Source organism: Heliangelus exortis, chromosome Z (assembly GCF_036169615.1).
Source record: "Heliangelus exortis chromosome Z, bHelExo1.hap1, whole genome shotgun sequence".
In the NCBI taxonomy this organism is placed as follows: domain Eukaryota; kingdom Metazoa; phylum Chordata; class Aves; order Apodiformes; family Trochilidae; genus Heliangelus; species Heliangelus exortis.
In genome coordinates this window covers 50,998,561-51,013,165 of record NC_092454.1, presented here as the reverse complement: position 1 = coordinate 51,013,165, position 14,605 = coordinate 50,998,561, and the positions used below count along the sequence as shown (strand labels likewise).

Here is a 14,605-nt window from a genome sequence, read left to right as displayed (position 1 = left end):
CAACCTGTCTTAATAGGAGACAGCCGTCTGATCATCTTCATGACCCTCCTCTGGACTTGTTCCAACAGCTCCTTGCACTTCTTTCCTTGGGGACCCCAGAACTGGACACAGCACTCCAGGTGGGCTCTCACAAGAGCAGAGTAGAGGGGTAGTCCCTTGACTGGCTGGCTATGCTTCTTCTGATGCACCACAGTATGTTTTCCTCTTCCTTCCATTCCTTTTTAATTTCCAAATCTCTCATCTGTCTCTATTGTCAAAGGCCCCAGGTCTTTCTTCCTTGTCTCATACTTGTGAAATACAGCCATCAGAACAGAAATTCTTGTCATAGGCAATGATGTCTCATGAGTTGGTGAAGCGCACAAAATCACACTGAATGTCAAATTAGAAAATACTGTGTTTACATTGCTTGAACTCTGCCTTGTTTTTTTGGAACTTAAGCTAATTTAGGATTGCCTCTATTATTTCAGTGCTCTGCATGACTGCAAGTGGCAGCCCTCTGTTTTTGGTTCCTTCTTGCTATGCTAGCTGTGCAAAGTGACACTTGTTGATGCTGCTGGGAGATTTCATTACAGCAACTAAATTCATCTAACCAGCTTCAGAACAGCAGGTGTTGATTTTTTGACAGATGTGCTTTTATGTTGGGACAAAACAAGGAGTTTCAGCCTGTCAATTGAATATTCTGCTCTGGGTGGCACTTTTACCTCTGCTGGCTTATGACCCTTATATCCTACTAAACAGCATGATTAACATCAAAGAGTCTTCGTGCACTTGCAGGGTGATGTATTTCCCCATCAGTGCCTCAGGAACAGCACCTAAGTGACCCATCTGATTTGCCTCAATTCTCACCTTGTCTAGTCAGCATCAGTCGGTCTAATTAGTTATTTGTGAGTGGCATTAATGGCCCTTCTAACACCCTGAAAATTGTTTTGCAAAGGAAACTGCAGAACTTCAGATCTCAAAGACTCCACACGCTAATTCAAGGATGTCTTTGAAATGAGACAAGGAAAACATGCTGGATGGGGGTAGGCTTACATTCTGTACGTTGCAGTAGATTGAAAATCGTGTCCCATCTGGAGCCTTCTGCCTCAACCTCATCCCCCATGAAGGAGAGTGCCTCCGTGAAGGAGAGTGCAGCTGGGCCTGCTTGTGTAAAGCAGAGCACAAGAGTTGTGTATCACCAGCAGCATCTCTGGATCCCTAAGCAGTTTTGTGCTCTTGCCCACTCTGTGTTGGTGTTTGGAGAGCTGTGGTTGTTCTGCAGGTACAGGGGACTGCTTTACTTTTTGCTTTGTTTTTCTTCTAGGGCGTTTTTTGGTTGTTCGTTGGTTGGTTTCTGTTTTGTTTGTTTCTGTTTTGTTTTGGGTTTTTTTTTCCTTGTGTCTGTAGGTCTGGTAGTGGTTCTGAAGAACCTGAGGATGATGTCTAGAAAATACCTATTTATTTAAACTCAAGAAAACTGGTGGTTCAGTGGGCAGGTAACTATAATTTGCTGCATGACTAAGTGTTCAAGTGGTGTGCCAAGTTATGGTAGAAGGTTAAACTGCATTATTTTCTCCCTTATAATATTTGCATGAATGCTGTAAGAGTGTTCTGACTGCCACACAACTCTACTGCATGGGAGATTTTAGACCTAGATTGCAAAAGAAAGATTGCCTCTCTTTAAGCTTATCAAGAAATTAGGGGAATTAAAAAGGAAACCTGATGATCAATTGCTTTTGGACCTCTCTAAACTTTCTTCTTAACAGGTATGAATAGCATTATTTCTTTCTCCACTACATTGTGCTTTGTACGCTTCATTTCTCTCATTCCTGTTTGTCTTGCAGGTGTGGCAAAAATACTTCTCCCTTTTGTACAATGGAGGGAAATGAGCTTTTTAAGAGTGTTGCCTGCCTGCTTCATATTCCAGATGCAGTTTAGCTTAGTTTAGTGCATGTTAGGCAGTTGAAGGAATGTCAACATTCAGACTGCTTTCAGAAATGGCTCATTAGCCTTCCTTCCAGGGTTCTTTCTTCATAGAATAGAGCTAGGCACTAGGTTGTTTTTCTGTTTGGTTTGGTGAACGCATCCAGTAACTAGATGTGGAAAATAGCTCTACATCTTAAACTTGATTGTCAAGCCATAAAGATAGAAGAACTACTCTTTTGACTTCCTTGACAAGAATGTTTTGGACAGAGCAAAATTCAGGAATAAAATACAATTTGGGATTGTTTTTGCTATCATGATTACTTAGGATGTTCACTATATGTAAATATCCATCCTAAAATTCAACCTACTGTAGTTTAGCTGCTTGTAAGTCATTAAAAGCTGGTTATTAGTTCTCTCTAATCTTGTAATTTAAAAACAAATTTAAGGTTAAAGTGTAATTCAGAGTTGTGTTTGCCGTCTTACTTATACAATTTAAAGGAATAATAATTTAGGCACTGAGAAAAATTCTGAAGGTGCCTGTGTCCCTGGAAATAAACTGAAGTGAAATGCCTGAAGATAAAATTGAGTACTTGACCTTGGTAATACACCTTTTATTATTTCATCTGACTCCTAAAGCTCTCACTTTATTCATGGTTTGAAATTGAGCTTTTGAAGGTTGGGTGAAAGGACAAAAGAGGAAAACCCTGGAGAGATGGAACTATGTGCAGCTATTTGAGGAGCTTTCATAGTGAGTGATAAATTCTTGATGTGGATGTTTTCTGTAACACTTCATCTGCTTTCCTATCTGCAGAAGTTCAGCAACATGTTGGCATTTTTTTCTTCCTGTAATCCTTTATTTTAAGTAGTATCTATTCAATTCCAAATACAAGAACTTGCACCTTAACTGGCAAATGTAATTCAATGTGTTCTGTTTGATGAGGACTTTGGGGGCATGATGACTTTCCTTACTAGAGCTCTGTGGGAATACCTTTGCCATCTTGGGAGCCCCAGAAAACATCAATGCTGGACTGTGAGCTCTTCTTGCTGTTGGGAAGCAGACTTCTAGCAGAGGTTGTTATGGTCCAAGGTAACATTAAAATTTATTTTTGTTTTGGATCCATGAAACAAAGTCCAACCATAGAAGGGTCGGGTGCAAGCAGATTTTATTTAACAATTGAGACAGGCAAAAATATAGAGCCAAAGCAAAAGAGGGAGAGAGGAGAAGAAGATAAGAGAGAGATAGAGGAAAAGTGGTAAGAAAGTGGTAAGAGAGAAAGGTGGAGGAAAAGGGTAAGAAAGTGGGAAGAATGAGAGAAAGAGAGAGAGAGTCACCACCAGGGGCACAGCTGCCCAGTGAGGTTCTTCAGGATGGTGCTGATTCTGGACAGGGCCCCATGCAGAACAGCAGTGGGTCAAGAGACAACCAAACAGCCACAATATGGACAGCCTCATATATACCCCTGAGTTCCTTTTGTTCCCAAGGGGAACAGTCAGCCAGGTTGGTTAGAAGACAGGCTGCCTGGAGGGGAACTTCTCCGAAAAGGGGAGCAGTCTCCACCCAGTACGTCTTATCACATCCCGAGGTGTCACCCCCTGCTCAGCTCTGGCCAACCAGGTCCTCCACCCTAGCCAGGGCTATTTACTTTAAAATTGCTCCTTTGAGACAACTGCAAATCAGTGAGGTCAGACTCAGAGAGGTTCAGCACAGTGAGGAAAAGCAACTAGTGAGATATTACCTAGATAGCAGGATGAAAAGCCTGAGCTACAGGTGTAATTGTGACTTGCATCTAAGTAATCTGAATTTAACTGCAGAATCCTGACCTGTTGTTTTTTCTTAAGAATGTGCATACATTTTCATGTTTCGTTTTTTGCTTTTTTTAATGTGTGAGAAATCATAGGATGAGGTTTTATTGTTGATTGGGACAGTAAGCATATTGACTAAGACCCATCTGGTTTCACTACGTCATGGATGACTATGGTCCATGGCTTGTTTGAAGGAAAATGAGCAGACAGTCATTCAAATTTTCACTAGATATAGTCATGCGAATAGAGAATTCACTTGTCTCTTCTAATGGTTACTGAAATTTGCATTGGAAATTAGGAAAAGAAAAAATTTAAAACATCTGTCATGCAGTAACATTAATTAACACTGACCTACCACAATAATTCATTCTCTCAATCTTGTTCATTTTAAGTTAATATGTTAAAGAGAAAGTGGGAACCTAGTCACTGATTTGTCCTGTGCTTTGCACTTCCATGTTGTTGATGTTAATAAGTTTGTGAGGCTATAATCTCTGTGCTGTTCTACAGTTAATTTTAAGTCTGTGCTGTGGAAGCTCTTTACTATGTTAAAGGTTGAGGATTATTACTATCCTTCACTAGTCTCTTATGAATAGGAAGCTCAGACAGATAAGAGATGAGTTTAAATGAAGTTTCTCATTGCAATTTATAAATATTTTTTGGATTTATTTTGTTTAATGGCAAGAGCCTTATTTCCCAAGGTATGATAATCATAGCTCTTTCAATTTTGTATGATGACTATAATTTTAAAGTGCTTTCTGAAGCTGTCTTACAGTGCCTGCTTGTAGGATACTCCTTTGCTTTTCTTCTTCCCCTTCCTCCTTTGGAAGGTCCCAGGCATGAGCTTCCTGGCATTTAGGTGTGATTGGAACATAATAAATGGCTTAGATTTTTCCCTGAATTGACTATTTTATAGGATTACATTCTCGTAAAGTTGCCATCCGTGCAAGTGAATGTCCCAAAATGTAATCAGAATGAATTGATTTCAGAAATGTTTTCTCCCCTGCATTTTAAAGTTACTTGCTTTCCTGACTTGCCTCCTGTGTCATACAGAAACTTTTACTCATTGATACAAATATTCATTAAGTAGACAGTTTTTCCAAGGAAAGTCAATAATTGCTTACTTTATTAGAATGATGTCCACTCCTGGGTGTCAAATCTAGCCTAGTTTGTATAAACCTGTATTCTCTGCATCCAGCTGTGTACATATGTTTTGCATATACTTCTCTTCTGTAATAAAACGATGTGAGGCTAGGTTTTTTTTTTGTGTTTTTTGTGTTTTGTTTTTTTTTTTTAAGCCTAGGGTTTTAAGGTATGCAGGTACGGTGCAACTGTTCCCCCTTCTGCATGAATAGTTCTAAAATGTCAACTAGTCTTTATAGGGACATTGATATTTCAAAGGTAAGTAATAGATTTCTGAGGATTTCGTGAAAATAAAGAGAGGTTGGAAAGAATGCTTGTTGAGAGAGCAAGGGATTAACTTTTTATCCACAGAAGAATCTCTTGGATGGAATTTTCTGCCCAGAAATTAAGGTAGGTTTCAAGTGGAAGTTTCCTTTTGTTAGACATTGGAGGTCCAACTGTGAAATAGAATTTTGGTTTAGACAAATTTTTATTAATGTTGCCATTTGTACAGGGGCTTCTAAAAAATACCCTGAAACATGGCATAAAGAGGAAAAGGGGTTGTCATCATCACCAACAGCTCCTTTTTTAATGAAGTGTGAAACTGTGTGATGTGATGTCTCTTCAGGATGATACAGAATGATGCAGATGTAAAATTCTGTCATATTTCCACTGAAGTGGGGACTGTAGTATTTCTGATACTTATAATTGTGGCCTTCACTGGAAGTAATACCAGGACTCTTTTCCTGTAGGCTGTTTTCCACGGGCTTTACATAAAGGCCCTTCACAGAATCATTACCAGTAGTAAACAGCTTCTACAACTTAGACAGTGTCTTAGAGCATGTTGTGATTTCCCATTGACTGGACTAAAGGTACTAAGTCAGAGTTCTAAAACCAGCTATGACTCAGTCTGTTTAACATTAGTGTCACCATTATGCAGTACAGTTTAAGAAGGTGTTCCAGCAATGCTTTTACTTTTTTGCTGGTTGCTGTGTTTTAAATTTTAAATTACTTTTATTAGTATCTCAAAACAAGTTGAGATATTCAAGTTGTTATTGTATGTAATGTAGAAAGCAAAATCTTCAGATGTCATTTGATAACTATGCTGAGCATGTTTTGTTCAAGTATTTTATAATTTTTATTTTTATTTCAAGATAGTAGCTGTCATTCACTTTCTGTCCAGAAAAAAATTATCTTTCACAGCAGCCTCATACAAGACGCCAGTGTTACTTAGTACTGCCCCACAAGCTACTGTATACAATCTTTATCAGACTTAAGAGCATTTTTGGGAATAAGGAGGATTCTGTGGGTTTTACTTGCCTTGAGTTTTGTTTGCAGAGCTTGTTGACTCAGAGTTGTGAAAGGCCATTGGCCATGATTGGATGCCATAGCTGACAAATTAGTTTTGACTGTAGCTGCACTTTTAATCACTCTCCTCATTTATTTTCAGGGATCTTTCCTCAAGCTGCTTAGAGTAACTAAAGTTTGCTACAGCTTTAAAAGCAAGCTAGTGATAGTATTTTTTAAGACAGTAGCTAGGTGTTGAGAGAAGCCTGTAGTGTCTTGGTATGCTATCATTTTGAAAAAGCAAAAGGGTCTTTATCCCATCCTAAATCTGAAGGTAATCAGTAAACGCATGAGAGATCATGCAGAGGATTCATGTTGTCTGATAAGGGGAGAGATTAGCTTGGATGACAGGTATTGTAGAGGTTTAGCACTCACTGCACAAAATTACCACCTGCAAAAACATGCATTTGATACCATCCTATGAGAGAGTTTGCAGTATGTAAGACTTCCAGGGCATGTGTGCTGAGCGTGTGGCAGGGTCTGCCGTGCCCATGGCTGTAATGGGCTGGGGGCAGTGTGCTTTCTGTCCAACCTCTGCTGCAGTGGGAGGACCCCATCACTCTGGACCTGCTTATTCATCCCCTTTCATCCTACTGGTTGGGTAAAATAGCTCTGCTTAGAAATTTAAAACTTTACTAGTGTATATGAATACTCTGGAGATCCCAGAGGCTGTTATATAAAGTGTTAGGTCTGTTTTTTGTATTTGTGTCAGGGAGGGAATTTCATGTGCAACAAAACCATTTTGATTCAAAAATTTTAATTCACTTTATTGACAATGAAGACAAACAACTAAACACAGAAAACATACCTCACTTTCCCTGTGGACACCTCTCCAGCTTCTTCCTCTTCTGCCACCCCCTCATCACGAGTGTCACTCAGAAGGTGGCAGTCAGTGCCTGGGGTAGTGCCTTTTTTTTCCCCACACAATTGCTCCATGGGTCACAGTCCACTCAGTATTATACCTGTTCCTGTGTCTGCTATAAGCTCCTGCTTGGACAGTTCTTTGCTCCAGCCCCTGCTCAGATGTCATCTCCTGTGTCTCTTCTTATCTCCAGCCCCAGTTTGGGTCAGTTCTTGTGTCTCCATAGGGCAGCCCCTGACTGTCCCACATGGTGCAGCACACTCCCTAAACTTGGTCAGTTTAGCCCAGTATGCAGTGGCAAAGGAGGCAGTGGTGTAATTTTATAGAAATATCTATAGAAGCTGTAGATATTAGGGAAATGAAAATAACTTCATAGTTGTGGTAAACAACAGTATGGGGGAAGAAGTAAGAGGAAGGAGGTCTTCAGCACTTCTGTTGGTGTGATGTAGAAATACAAAACATCCCCAAGAATAGGTTTGGGGTTTTTTGTTTTTGTTTTAAAAAAAGGAGATAGGAATCGTGGATTAGCCAGGAAAGTTCTTTCTGACCTTATGCTGTTGTGAAAGCTTTAAGTAGTGGGAAAACAAAACCTTCAGTTCTTATATTCAGTAGTATGCAATTTTTTAAAAAGGTTTATTAAGATGTCAAAATGGAGAGAGTGGTTGAAAACACAATCAACTGGTAGTACATGAGCTTTTCTCCTAGCCCTAGCATAGGACTGTTCACTTACCAACTAATGGATTTCTCTACCAGTGATGGGAAAAAAATGCATGGTATGACTTAAGTGATTAAGTGGTACTGCTCATGCTTCTTTCATCCTCACATTGCCACTCAGGTCAAAGAAGACTTAGCTCTTACTTCTTTTTAGTCTTTATTTGGCTATGGTAAGGTTGTAGTCTCAGCCAATTCAGACCAGAAACATATTAGCCTTAATGTTTCTGCCATGCTTGAGTGGACATTTCTAATAGTCAATTTGAGGTTACTGTTAGTTTCTTTTTGTTCAGCATAGCATATTCCTGGAAAAATGAGTGGCTTTCTTCGTAATTAGAGATGAGTTCTTCTTGTCATAGTTCCCCTTTGTGTCTTTAATGAAACCTAAATACTTTTCTGGTAATGAAAGAACAACGAGAGAAAGCTGAAAGAGAAGAGAGGGAATAGTAAGGAACTGGTAGGGAATTTTTCTTAGTTAAAGCTATTCTCTACCTCCTATCTCAACTCTATATAGGCAAAAGTAAATTTAGATATATATATATATGAAATATATAATGTGATACACATTATATATTGTAATGTTTATATATCTTATTGTATGAGCACTTAGGAAGGTAAAAAAGAAACTGTTCTTCTATTTAACTAATACTAATACTGCTGTATTAGTTCAGCTGAATTAATTGAAACTTCCAGATTGGAAAGACATTATATCCTGGGTGGAAAATGGTAGAACAAAAAGTTTGAGTAAACACTGACTAGCTAAAGTTACAAATCTTTTGTGTGTTATATGTATTACCTTTTATTTGCTTCTGAATGTTTTAGCTAATCCAAAATTTAAGTTGCTCTGTAGAATATTACTACAGAAAAGTACAGATTACCTAATTATTCAGCAGCTTAAAGGACTTCAGTGGCACATGAGTGACTGATTCTGTAACACACTTCGTCCTGTACACATCAGGTGCATCATTTGTTTGAAGAAATGATCATTATAAATGTTCATCATTAAATGCCAAAGTATTTATGTAGTTCTAGATGTATCAGAAGTTCTGTATCTTTTTGTCAAAAAAAAAAAAAAAAATCCTATTTACCTCAGCAATCTGGCAAAATCCTGATTTATCTATCTAGTTTAACAAAGCAAGCTATGATTTTTCTATAGGAAGTCATTGTCATTCAGCAAAGGTGCAGTTGCAGTTAGACATGGAAAGAAAATACTGTAATTCTGGTTTTATCAGAAGCAATTTTAAAACTGTAAGTAAGCTTAAAATATTCTGTTCCATACCTAATTGTAATGTAATTGTATGCAAGACACACACACCTGTCCTGCAAAATGCTCTGGTTAGTCTTTGAGCAACAAATATGCAGGAATATACAGGCCACCTCATCAAATGAATTGAGGACATGAAGCTGAGGCTATGGAAGATTTTAGTGCTGATAGTGCAGGAGAGCAATAACTCAGACATTTACTGACACTCTCACTTGTTCTAATTGTATAGTTCTTTTACCTATTAAAATCCTAACCTGTGATAATGTTGAAAGTCTACTTTGTGATGCACTGTACTGTGACTGAATTAAGTATCAGTGCCAGTCAAATGCATGTTCATGAACCACACACAGATTAAGCTCTTTCAGGTGATGTGGTCAGAGCCTTTATTTTCTCCTTTCAATATCAGCCTTCATGCAAATAATTGTCAGGCTTCTAAGATTTTGGTTTTGATGGGCTCTACAGCTTTCCAGAGTTAAGGTACTGGCTGCATTATGATAGTACGCATCACATTATATCTATATAGGTTTAACTGGGTAGTAAATGCAAAATGTATTTAATGTTGATGACAAGAGCTAAAATTTAAGTATGATGAAGAATTGTAGATGCTTGAAGCAATTATAAGTGTTAGTGTAAAGATTCTGTTAAATAAAAGGGCTGTAAAAGTTGCCTTTTTGTAGCCTTTGTGTACAAGGGATTGTTATGAGGAAAACAGCCACTAAACTTCCTATAACTTGGTGATGTAGAAGGAAAAGTTGATGCTGAGGTTACAATGATACTAGTGTGGGATCAATGGACTGGCTTGTCCTTTGATCTCCCTGTCCTACTGTCCTTCTCCTTTAGCATTCACTGAAAATCTGTTTTGCTCTTAGGTGATTTCTGTATCCCTTCTGTCACTTCTTTCAGTATCTAACACAAGAGAATGCCACATCTTGTGGCAATTGAGATTCAAGGGGCCATATCTCCTAGGTGAATAATAACATTCTGAAAGAATTGTGGTCTGAGAGTTCGCATGTACCCATTTGTAATGAAGCCAGACCAAAACCCTTTAGCTATGAGTGCCCAAAATCCTTTGCTTTTATTTTGGGCAGAGAAGCATATTAAAAACCTTATTTCTTGAAGGGGAATGAGGGCAGGGACAAAGGGTATGTTTCATCACATCCTGGAAAGGGGAGAAAACAAGCAGTCCAAAAACCTAAAATGTTAAATCTGCCTTAAAGTTCTGCTGCTTAATATCTTTGGGATTTGATGGCAACATTCATTGAAGGATGCCACAATCTATTTATCTCTGAAAGTTAGCCAAATTTAAATTGACAGCCATCTTAGTGATGGTTAAATATTTTAAGATATTTGTGCGATGCTTTATGTCCTCGTAGTGATCATGGGGAAAATAAGTTGCAAATTCTCAAGTACAGTAGGTTTTTTTACCCTATAATTTTGTTTGCTAAACAGTTAACCTTGAACCATGTACGTTTCAAGTATTTAGTGTTTCTACAAAAATGGTCTGGTATGAAGGTCGAAAGAATAAGGGTTTCACAACACATGCTTGTGGCCTAATTCATGCTAGTTTTAGGGTAATTGCATTGAATCAAGTGTTACAGTTTCAGATTACGGTCTAAAATTGATTAGAATAATCAGAGTATTAATTTCAGAAAATGGAGGTCTGAAGTCACAGATATTCTGCAGCGTAATGAGTAAGTTGTGCATGTATTGGTGACAGCTTAAAGGGATAGATGGAGGGTGAGAGTTGGGGACATGATGGAAGAGGTCTGGATCTCTATTAGGAATGTCTGCTGTTATCTGAATCTACAGCTGGATTCTTATTTTTGTCTCATAAGCCTTGCATTTTGCTTGCATATGTAAATTAATGCACTTGCCTGCTCTATAAAGCAACACATACAGAAGTTTTATAGGAAAGATTTATCATGCAAAGTGAAATGCCCAGCGGACACAAATGGCAGGTAACTTGTGTGCAACAATGTTAGGAACACATTGGATTAATGACTTCTACTGTCTGTTCCCAGGGAACAACCCATCTTCAGCACCCGAGCTCATGTCTTCCAGATTGACCCAAACACTAAGAAGAACTGGGTTCCCACCAGCAAGCATGCTGTTACTGTGTCCTACTTCTATGACAGCACAAGAAATGTCTACAGAATTATTAGTTTGGATGGCTCAAAGGTAAGTTTTAAATGAGGAAATCTGTGTGCTTCATAATTTTTTGTGTTTATTTTCTTGTCTGGTGTCCTTTATGTATCTTCCCAGATGCTTTCGTCATTATCTGAGTAACAGATCACTGGCATATTAAAATGGTAACATAGCTTTGTTACATGATTCAAATGCTTTATTGCATGGTTTAAGTGTTTATTCCAATGTGCTGTTCTCCAGGTGTTCAAATTTACTTTGATAAATCTCGAGTACAGCTGAAGAAGTACTGAAGATGACCTGTTACTTAATGTTGTGAGTTGACCACAAAGATGTTCCCTGTCATGTGCTCTAAAAAGACAAATAGGGTTACAATAAGCTGTTTTCATCTCCACATTCAATGATCTATCAATATCTGTGGCTTCTGCATTATGAAGGACATCTGTTCAGTGCCCATAATCACTTAGTAAATCCTTTGTTATGTAATCTTCCAATTTTTCCTGTAGAGAATGTGAGGATTCCTTCCTAATAAATCTCTTCATGGTAAGCTTTTATCAAAACTTGATTGGATTGAGTTTGGATTTTTTGGGGAGTGTCTTTTTTTTACTAGGTTTTTTTCTGTTGTTGTTTTGTTTTGTTTTATTTTTAAATTAGTAAGGATATGTTGAGATGCTTTTGTAAGAAACTTTGTCAAAGAAGCTTGGCATGGAGGAAATGCTTTACTGTTCCTTAGGTTAGAATTGAAATGCTTTGTTAGAGCACAGCAGTTTTCACAGAGATTTTGTAGCTATTTACTGAAAGCTGAAAAAATAATTGCCCTATGTTTTGGGTTTTTTTTAATATCCAAAGTTTTGCTATTTTGAATTAGGAGGAGAAGTTCTGTCAGAGAATTATATAGAAATACATCTCATAGTCAAAGATCACTATATTATACTAATCTAAGTAATTGAGACCCTGGTATCAAAGCTTACTGGAATTTTTCCAAATTTATCTTACTTTGTTTCTCCTCTTCCTAGCCTTCCTTCAAATGGTTCTGTCAACAAATTAACATACCCTTTGTGTGACTATTTATTAAATAAAGGCTTTAAGATTGGAATTATACACTGTATGGGATCAAAACTGCAAGTTGTAACCTGTAGCTCCTTAATTTAACCTTAAATTGATCTGCAGAGTTTACAAATTCCTTATTCTGGTCTCAACTGGGGCTTTTCTGCCTTTGTCTAAAGCTGAAAATCCTACAGAGTGGCTGCTGAATTAAATTATCAAGCAGTTGTTAGCGTATTTATTTGTTTGTTCATCTACTGAAGTATTTCTTCTATGTTTGGCCAGGTATGTTGATAATACAATTTATCACTTTTATTTACTCTCTACATGATTGCTGCAATCTTAATAATCTTTTCATACAAGTATTAGATGTCTGACTAGGATATAATATTCAGATGTGGAAAGTACCATTGTTTTAGGCATAACATCACTGCTCTGGAGCATACACAAGTGAATAGGAGGGGCACCCCTGGAAGAATTCTAAGGACACTTTCAGCATAATCCCCACACATTTTTTTCATTTTTAATTGAAGACCTGTATTTTTTGGCATGTTTATGCATATATGATACAGTATGTATAAAGGGCTAAATATGAGTATGAAGCATTCATAAGTTTGGAGTGCATCCAGGTAGTGTGTCTGCTGTATGGCATGCAGCTGGGTATCAGTAACACTCCTGGCACTTGAGCTTGCAATGCCTTATGTTCTTGATTGGTCAGATAGAAGCATTAAATTTGCAAAGAAGAAAAAGCTATGCAGTTTCTGTATCCTGTTTTAAGTTTTGAAACTGAAAAGATTATTTAATTTGGTTGGTTTTTTGATGGTTTTAGTCATGTTTGGGTTTTTTTCTTCTAAGAACCAAATTTTACACTGAAAATGTCTCAAATACACAGGTTTCCAGTGACCAAAACCACTTGCTGAAACAGACTGGTTTTGAAGCTGTCATGCCCCTCCTTTGGGGAGCATAGATTCAGTGGGGTTTTATTGTATTCCTTGGTGGAGTTTACAGCACACTGTGGGTTTGTACAGTGGAGAGAATGACATGCATGTGGCTGCTCAGTTGCAGTGACAAACATGCTCAGCAGTAAGTCAGCAGGTGATGGCAACTCACACACACATTCCCTCAGACTGCAGTAAGAAAAGTCTGAGGGAGATATACTTTAGGTTTAAGTGATAGTGCTATTTCTTTCCCACACGCTTCCCTCTCTTTAGGTCAGTGGGTTTTAGTAGGATTCCTGGGTAGCTTTTAACTTCTGTTCTGATTTGACTGTCATTAAATCTTTCTTCTTGATGACATACGGACATTTTTAAGACATAATCTTCACTCACCTATGGGGGATGCTATTGTACATTGCAGATTCCCACTTGAATTTGCCTTAGAGGGTCTTTGGTCTGTTCAGACAGAGGGTTTTTGTCCTTACCCCATATAAATGGGCCTGTGAGCTGGATTCAGTTAAGGCAGAGCCTTCAGAAGCATGTTCCTCTTATTTTTAATGTGCTCTGTCTAATACTGTTTTCTAAGGATACAGTCTACTCTTAAAGTACTTTGCACACAAAATGATGCATATTCCACAAGTCTGACTCCAGAAAATGTTCTAGACCTGCAACATGTTCAGTGTACGGGCCCTGTTCTGTGGTCTTCTGCAGTATCTGGATCCTTGTTGCCCATGGCAAGGATCCTGGAGCAAATAATCTGATAGAACTCAAGGCTGGTTTCTGTGACCTCTTGAGTAAATGTCCTTTGTGCGGCTTTTTTTCTCCTACCACTCTAGTAATCCAGAAAAGCCTGAAAAATAAAATATCTTATGCAATATTACATGACAACATTGAACAGCTGTTGCTAAGGGCTTTCAGTTCTCATTAATTATGTAGTCATCTCATAGCTCCTTGGAAATGTGTTTTAGTACTTGTTTCTCCTAGGTGATGAAAGGAAGCCTCCATTATTCCTCCAGTAACAGTGCGGACAAACACCAGCATTATTCCCAGAACCCTTTTGTCTTTTCCGTTTGATCTGTGGCAGTTTGTGAGGAAAGAAAGGAAATAAAGTAATGGGGTTCCTGCAGTACTACTTAAATCTCTGACAGATTTTTCTTTCACAGATGCCAGATAGAAAAAAAAGATCACACAAAACTAATAATTTGTGCTTACATAAAACAAGGAAATAAAAAAAAGTAGTTTTCCTGTCCGTATGTGCCATGAACCTTGTATACATTATTTCTGACTTAATCTCCCATCAGTGTTACTGAACTGGATGGTCTTCACATTTCAATGACTGTTGTGAAATAAACAAGTCAGTCATTAAAGTGGTAACCTGTATAATGCTAAATAAGGGTTTTAAGTAAGGCCTATTATGACAGCTCTTCAGTGATATCCCTTTGAAGAAGTTAAAAAATGCTCTCTGTCTCTTAT

At 38.0% G+C, this 14,605-nt stretch overlaps 1 protein-coding gene across 2 annotated transcripts in view; it reads left to right on the top strand.

Moving 5' to 3' along the window:
- HOMER1 (homer scaffold protein 1) overlaps positions 1-14,605 on the top strand; it is a 96,621-nt gene that overhangs the window by 13,936 nt on the left and 68,080 nt on the right. For both annotated transcript variants that reach the window (XM_071730534.1, XM_071730533.1), the window contains exon 2: positions 11,033-11,189. In XM_071730534.1, coding sequence (XP_071586635.1) covers positions 11,033-11,189 — 157 coding nt within the window. The remainder of the gene's footprint in view (positions 1-11,032; positions 11,190-14,605) is intronic.